Raw genomic sequence first — 8,254 nt, 5'->3', positions numbered from 1 at the left:
AGAGTGGTCTTTATTCGCAGGGTGATCTTTATTCGGCGATTGTGTTAAACACAGGTTTGACACTTACTCTATATCAATCCTAATTTCACCAGGACACGGTACCCCTTATGAAAGTAAGACCTTTAATTAAAATCCAAAATGTTAACAAAGTAATTTTATGGCTTTCATACAAAAAACTTATTCACTATAATTATACCAATTGCCAACAAAAGTAAGATGCAAAAGATAGTACGTATAAAAACAGATGAGTATGTTTAAGCAAACTATAATAAGATAAAAAGTAAACAGTTTTAAGACTTAATGGGTCTTTAATAGACCTTTACTTTTGTCCATTAAGCGATGAAAAAAAATAATAATGACATAAATCAAAAGGTTTAAAATCAAATCATTTAGTATATATGATTAAGGAGAACAAAATAGATCAGAACAGAATCGTTTATTGGCATTAAAGATATATATAAATATATGTTTGCTTATGTATGTGTTTATGTTTTATAATGCTGCTATGATACTTTAAAGCTGCATTTTTTCATATGAGCCAAAATATTTTAAGAAAATCAAACTTTAGAAAACTGAACTAAAATGTTAAAGGCACGTTATGCTGCAGAAACAAATAAATTTTGACTTCTTTCAAAAAGGCAAGTTATGAGTTTTATATTATTGAAATATTGGTTTTAGAGAATGTTAGATTTTTGTTACCTGAAGAAAATACCAGTAAATGTTAAAATATTTGTCATAAAAGTAGCAAAATTATTTCTTTGTTCAATTCACAATATTTCACTTTTATATACAATTATAAATAAATTTTTCAAAATTTTCTTTGAATTTAGCATTCTGCTTTAATGCTAAAATGTATTATTCAAAAGTTAAATTGCAGTAGTATTTAAGTGTCGTGATGTTTTGGTGTTGTTTAAATAAAATCTTGAAACTCGACAACCTTGAAATCTTTGAAAAATCATAATAAAGCCATACAAATATAGACATGTAAAGTGGTATAGTGGTGAATAAAAACTCTAAAAGAAGAACAAAACAGACAAATTATATTTTACGAATTTAAAAATTTAAAGGCCGATTATACCACAGAAATATTTGTAATTTTATTTTTCGATTTTCTTTTATTTTTGTTGTAATTTTATAGTCTTACTGGCCTGTTACCAGAACAATCTTTTTTCTTTTGTTGTATATTGGCGATTAGTACAGTTATAGTGAAATAGTCCTTTAATAGGAATATTATTCATTTCCTTAGCCGTTTATCCAGAATTTTTATAATTTAGTTGTGAAAAATGACTCATGAATTAAAGCCGTTTATTATTTTTATTATCATTATTATTATTATTATTACTATCATTATTATTATAATAATAATTATTATAATTATTATTATTATTATTATTATCATTACTCTTATTATTATTATTATTATTATTACTGATATTATTTTCTTTTTTATTATAATTATTATCATTATTATCATTATTATTATTATCATTATTATTATTATTATTATTATTATTATCATCTTAATATTATTATTTTTATTATTATTATCATCATCATTGTTATTATTTTTTTACTTGTTTTTCCTCTTTTTTTCCTTTAAGATTTGAATACTTTACTTCGGAATCCATAATTACCGGAGAAAGGTCATTGAATATTGGGTTATAGCTAAACCGTACGCATTTTTTGGGCGTATAAACATTAAACAAAGTAAAAAAGTAAAGGGAAAAAAATTATTTGATCTGGTAGTATTGAATGAAAAATTTACACTCTTATGGACACATGTAGTTCACGATTGTATAAAATTGATTGAATCTTTACACATTGAATGTCAAATATACAGAGGATATTAAACTTTTTTGTCTATAGATACAGGGTTTTTGTCTATAGATATTTAATTTCATCGAGTGGTATGAAAATATGTATATATTATGAGTGGCGGTAGCCACGAGTGAAATATGATAAATTTTCATACCACAAGATGAAAATAAATCCTGTATTTATAAAAAAAAACTTGAATTTTCTGTAAATCATATACATTTTCTATTTTTCTGACATTGCAATTGAAAGTGTTTGCCTTAAATTTTGTATATTGGCTGAATTTAGAAAAAAAGTAATCAACCAGTAAAAATGCCAAAAATATGTTTCACTGCAGTAAAAAACAAATTTTACAGTTGAAATAAGGTAAATGAAAATTTCTATTTAAAAATGAACCAACACCAGCTATAACTCTATGTTTTTTGCTACTGGGAATGTTTTATATCACCACCCCATTCTAACCTCTGTAAAAAAAACACAGCACACACAGTAAGGGTCATTCTTTTTGGAATTCATGAAATTTATAAATTAGAAAAAAATATATTACTCCTGCTACAGTTACAGTAATTGGTACAGAAAATTTTGATTATTTTTATATAAAGATAGAATCGAATTTTAAATGATATGAAAATACATTTAATGGGAGATTTAAACAGTCGTACATCAAATATAGTATGACAGATATATAGATTCTATATTGATATGGATAATATAATTGACAAAGTATAAAAATAAACATATCATTTATTTCACGGATCAAGTGTTGAAGGCTAAGTTTTACTGCATATTAAAGAGTTTTTGTGCGATATTCGGATAAATCGGGGTTAAACGTGGTTAACTGAAACTGTAAAAACAGAAACATCTTTAGAATATGAAAAAATTGGAAATTGCAAAAATAACTGAATTATATTAATATTATAATTGATTCTTACAACAATTTGATACTTTAAACAGACGTAAGTCCAGTTATAAGTTCTGTCACTCAAGTAATAGGTGAATGCTCACATCATATGCTTTGATAGTTGCACAAAATGAAAGAAAAATATATAAGAAATATATTACTAAAAACAAACAAAACAAAACAAAGAAAAGAATGAAAAAAGAAAGAAAAGAAAATCTTAATAATAACGCCCTATTTCAACTGAGACTGTTTCAACGAGGAAAAAATAAGAAAGCGAGTACTTTTTTTTTTAAGAAAAATAAATTTGATATAAATTATTATTAAACATATTATTGAAAAAAAACCAACGACATGAAAATAAGTATACTGGATTCGGTCATCTACTAGACATTGCAATACAATAGCTCACACATATACACCGATGCGTTTTGTCCAAATACAAAACAGTTCCCCTTTAGGTGAAGACTTGATTTGAGCCGTGTCATGACAAAACCAACGTAATGCGTTTGCGACCAGCATGGATCCAGACCAGCCTGCGCATCCGCGCAGTCTGATCAGGATCCATGCTGTTCGCTTACAAAACCTATAACAAGTAGAGAAACTGATAGCGAACAGCATGGATCCTGATCAGCGCAGGCTGGTCTGGATCCATGCTGGTCGCAAACACATTATGTTGGTGTTGTCATGACGCGGCTCATTTCATTTTAGTCTGGTCCCACGATATTAAGTTTCGGTTAACTACCAAATCAGACAGTTGCACAGTTCACTATTTGTACACGGAGATAAGAAAACATCGTTTTTCCATTTGAAGAAAATACATTTAAAATGTGTTGCAGCAAAGCAAGAAATTTAAAATAGGTCTTGAAGTGTATAGCTGATGTATGTGAATGTTTTTTGTACTTATATCTTTACTGACGACTCTCAAAATAAATCATGTCATTCCGCAGTAAATCATGCCTCTTTCACTAAATCATAATTATAAGGCTCAGCTGCTTCGCAGACGAATAAGCTATAAAAGGCGTACCATCATGCAATATTTTTTAATAACACAAGATTTTGTTATTTCAGCCGCTTTCAGAATCAATAGCTACAGCATTATTTTCGTTTACTTTATTCGTCAAATAAGATGTATATTACATTATGTTCTTTGTGTTCACGATTCGTATCGTAAACTATGTCTGCAAATTGATTATACACCATGATCGCTTTAAAACCCACGCATAAGGAAGTATAAAATGTGGCTTTTAGGTGACTAAGTATAATGAAATCAACGAATATGTGAAAAGAGTAGAAAATATTCTTTCGATGTATGCGAATATTATACACGCATCTCTAAAGATTTCTCATGTTACAAAAATAAAACATACTTTATAACTTAATAAAATCTATCAAGCGTTTAAAAAGAAAAAACGTCCGGTACGTTGTCCTGTCGTTTCTTCTTTTTCTTGCTATTTTAAGTAGGGGTTTTATCGTTAACCAATGATTTCTTGAATGCGCCATTGATATTTTAATTATTTTATTACAATATTTCTTTCATATATGCATTTTGGAAGTTTTCTTTTAAAATATTAAAATAATTATCATGATATCGCAGTGGATATAAAGATTTACCTTAATTCCTATTTTGTAGGATTATATTTAAGCTTGAATGTACTTCATTTTAATCATTAGGGAAAGGAAAAAAGTGTTTGCTGCAAAACAATTAGATAAAATAGAGCAATAACGTCTCAGCTCTTGTATAGATTCAGTTATATATTGCTTTTTTTTCCTGCTCGAACTGAAAGTGATCAGCTGTCCCCACAAGTTTAGCGCCAGACCAGCCTGCAATTTTATCAGGCTGTGAACTGTTTATTACTCAAATTTTGAAATCCCTTTAAGTATGAATTGACTATTCATTGGGCGAATCCGTTTGATAAACTATAAATTATCACACTAATTTTCTCCAACTATTACACAAATAAAATTTGTTTTATAATTCAAGTGCTAAAACAGAATCATACATAATCCTTTAAATATCTAACAACACCGGATAAAGATGAACAATTTTTATCGATTATTTCTTGCAACTCCCTCTAGACAAGTTTAAAAACTCTTTGAATTTCTGTCAAATTGTATTGGCCAACTTTTCGAAGATTCGGGTTGTAAAGAAAAATGTTATCCTGAACTCCTCGCATGTAAGCGGACATACATCCAAAACTACTACGAGTCAATACAAGCGTGTCACAAAGAGATAGAATAAACTGTTCAAAAATTCCTGTATAAAGTCCTTCACAAGCCTCAGCTACTGACTCATTCATACGTCTATCAACATGCACAATTGGTCTGTTGATATTAACGTAAGATGTTAAATTTGATTTAGCATCTTGTTTAACTGAGTCTGAATCAGTCGCTATATAGATAGTGTACTTCTTAGGGTCATCATACCTTTTCAAAAATTCAAGTATTCTCGTTACATTCGGTGATCCTCTCAATAACTTTTCATCCTTAGGAATGGTTGGGTTCTTTCCTATTCTTATATGGCTACACACTAAATTCTTTCCATGGACATGTTTGTTGTACAGCTTCACAAAGTCCTCGAGTATTCTTTGATTTGGCTGGAACAGCGTATGTAATACTTTGTGAATAGTTTCTTCGTTAGTGGTATTTTGTAACCAATTAAGCCTCGTTTCGGTATAATTATGACGTCTTATTTTGTCAATAAGCAAAGAATTACATCGAAATAATACCACTTTAGCTGTCCATTGGCTATCAAAATCAATGTTTTCAATTTGTTTAGCAACCGATCTGTTCCCAAACAACAAATTCAGTTTCATGATATCTTGCTTAGGAAGAGTTTTAATATATCCTTTGCATAAGGACCAATTATATACACCGACTTGTAAAACTGTTTCTATATTGCATGGTTTCGTCATGTCCACAATGAAGGTCCTGTTTGTTAGAAGAGATAGAAGAAAAGCTGATACAATGCCTTTTTGACGATCCCCCGTACCCCCACACAGACTCGCTCCGTCGCATTTATACACAAGGAATCTACGGTTTTTGCACTGATTAACACTGAGAAGTTTTATATTTTCCAGGTTCTCATCTGATAAAACACGACCACTTTTATACTGTATAGCATTTGTGAGGATACGTTTCTTCCAGAACCCGTTTTGATATTTGAACTGAATTTCTTGCATCGGTGATAACTGTGGTCGCATCTTTATAACATACAAATATGAAATCACTAATACTGGCGTTATTGTGAGCTCGGCAAGAAAAATCTGAAAGTAACATAATCATCATGTAATAGTATGTTGTTGTTTTCATCAAACTAAGTTAGATGTATTTTCTGAAAATAATTTCTACCTTTAACCTAAAGTAAGAAAGAAAATAATACGAGGTTAATATAAACTAATTAGTACAATACAGAATTAAACTGGACTACTCCACAGCTGTCAAACCTATATCGGATGAGGCACTGGCCGATTCTTATAAAGGTATTGCTCCATTTTACGAGCCATATAAAATCAATATTGTACTCATCATTGTATAATGACATCTTTATTTTACAACACCATATTTTGTCATTTTGACAAAACGTTTTGACTTCCATATCAATGTGAATTTGATAAGAATTAATTGGAATTCGATTTAGAAGTCGATATTTGTGGAATATTAATACATGCCAGGCCAGTGACATGCCGGATCGTTCGGGCCAGAGACATGCCGGATCGTTCGGGCCAGAGACATGCCGAAACGTTCGGGCTAGAGACATACCGGATCGTTCGGGCCAGAGACATGCCGGATCGTTCGGGCCAGAGACATGCCTGATCGATCGGGCCAGAGACATGCCGTATCGTTCGGGCCAGAGACATGCCGGATCGTTCGGGCCAGAGACATGCCGGATCGTTCGGGCCAGATACTTGCCGGCCGGATCGTTCGGGCCAGAGACATGCCGGATCGTTCGGGCCAGAGACATGCCGGATCGATCGGGCCAGAGACATGGCCCGAGACATGCCGGATCGTTCAGGCCAGAGACATGCCGGATCGTTCAGGCCAGAGACACGCCGGATCGTTCTGGAAGAGACATGCCGGATCGTTCGGGCCAGAGACATGCCGGATCGTTCGGGCCAGAAACATGCCGGATCGTTCGGGCCAGAGACATGCCGGATCGTTCGGGCCAGAGACATGGCGGATCGTTCGTTCCAGAGACATGCCGGATCGTTCTGGCCAGAGACATGCCTGATCGTTCGGGCCAGAGACATGCCGGATCGTTCGGGCCAGAGACATGCCGGATCGTTCGGGCCAGAGACATGCCGGATCGTTCGGGCCAGAGACATGCCGGATCGTTCGGGCCAGAAATATGCCCTGATCGTTCTGGCCAGAGACATGCCGGATCGTTCGGGCCAGAGACTTGCCGGATCGTTCGGGCCAGAAACATGCCGGATCTTTCGGGCCAGAGACATGCCGGATCGTTCGGGCCAGAAACATGCCGGATCGTTCGGGCCAGAGACATGCCGGATAGTTCGGACTGAAACCGTCTACGCCATTATTTATTTAGCGAATCCTAGTCCGTCGCGTTTTACTTTCATTTTCCTTTACGTGTTAGAATGGAAACATAGCTTGATTTTGAGTCACCTGTATTATACATATATCACGGTATGTCGTTCAGATGTTTGTAATTAATCATCCAGGCATATGACCTTCGTGATTGAATTTCTTTCTTTAAAACATTACAAATGTACAATATTTTTTTATATTTCTGTTTAATAATAACTAAATGACTATTAATACTGCATTTTCTTTTCAGGACTTTACAACCGGAACATATATATTGTAAAATGTCATTTTGTAAACCCCTTATGTATTTTATTAATACCTGGGTGAATAAAGATATTTGAATTGAACTACGCATCTAATCTCCGTACCGTGCTATGTTATAACACAGATCACTCAACCAAAATATCAACTATTTAAGATGTTTTAGATTTTGTCCGATAACAAACAACAATCTTTTTGTTTTTTTTTCTGTTTTGTGAATGTATTTGTATACTTAGAATTATGTAAAAAATACAGCATTAGTTACTGAGACAATTATTACTACTTTATAATTGCTTTGTCCATACGGACAGTTAAAAAAATCAGAAATATTGTTTAAAAAACGCTGCACTTACCTGAACGCAAATTTTTCGTATCTCCATTTTACGATATTATAAGTTCGCGTTTTTACTATATTAAAGGCCTTAACAAATATTTACTGTACCATAAACTGATTTTAAAAGTTACTGATGTAAAACAATATTGAAATATCTTTTAGAATGTGAACGTTGGTGACAGTTTTAAATGGTAAACAAAACTTTATGGTTGAATGAGATTTCAATCAGATGTTCTTAAAGCAGCATGCCTTTATAGATTCGTGTTAATTTTCATGAAAATTTTGAACATATATTTAAAAATAAAATATTGGTAAGTGAACAAAGAATGTAATTTAATTTCAAAAACGTCCCCTATCATCTGTAATTAGGTAATTACTACATTTAATAGTGATGTCAAAAT

General features: G+C 32.5%; 1 protein-coding gene across 1 annotated transcript; it reads right to left on the bottom strand.

Annotated features, from left to right (window-relative positions):
• Positions 1 to 1,881: 1,881 nt before the first annotated feature.
• LOC132714397 (uncharacterized) lies at positions 1,882 to 8,010 on the bottom strand. The gene is made up of 2 exons (XM_060697277.1): positions 7,873 to 8,010; positions 1,882 to 5,979 (listed from the first exon to the last, which is right to left on the bottom strand). Exons 1-2 carry the CDS (start codon positions 7,897 to 7,899, stop codon positions 4,789 to 4,791), a joined length of 1,218 nt encoding a protein of 405 aa, XP_060553260.1. The 5' UTR covers positions 7,900 to 8,010; the 3' UTR covers positions 1,882 to 4,788.
• Between the last annotated feature and the right edge of the window lie 244 nt (positions 8,011 to 8,254).

This window comes from Ruditapes philippinarum, unplaced genomic scaffold, assembly GCF_026571515.1.
Source record: "Ruditapes philippinarum isolate M1 unplaced genomic scaffold, ASM2657151v2 ctg2486_1_1_1_1, whole genome shotgun sequence".
NCBI classification, from domain to species: Eukaryota; Metazoa; Mollusca; class Bivalvia; order Venerida; family Veneridae; genus Ruditapes; species Ruditapes philippinarum.
This window is presented reverse-complemented; position numbering and strand designations above follow the sequence as displayed.

Bases quoted from the DNA above. Each gene is read 5' to 3' on its own strand.
- LOC132714397 (XM_060697277.1), bottom strand. From the start codon at position 7,899: ATGGAGATACGAAAAATTTGCGTTCAG. The intron at 5,980-7,872 runs GTAAGTGCAGCG...TGTTACTTTCAG, and splicing joins TACGAAAAATTTGCGTTCAG to ATTTTTCTTGCCGAGCTCAC.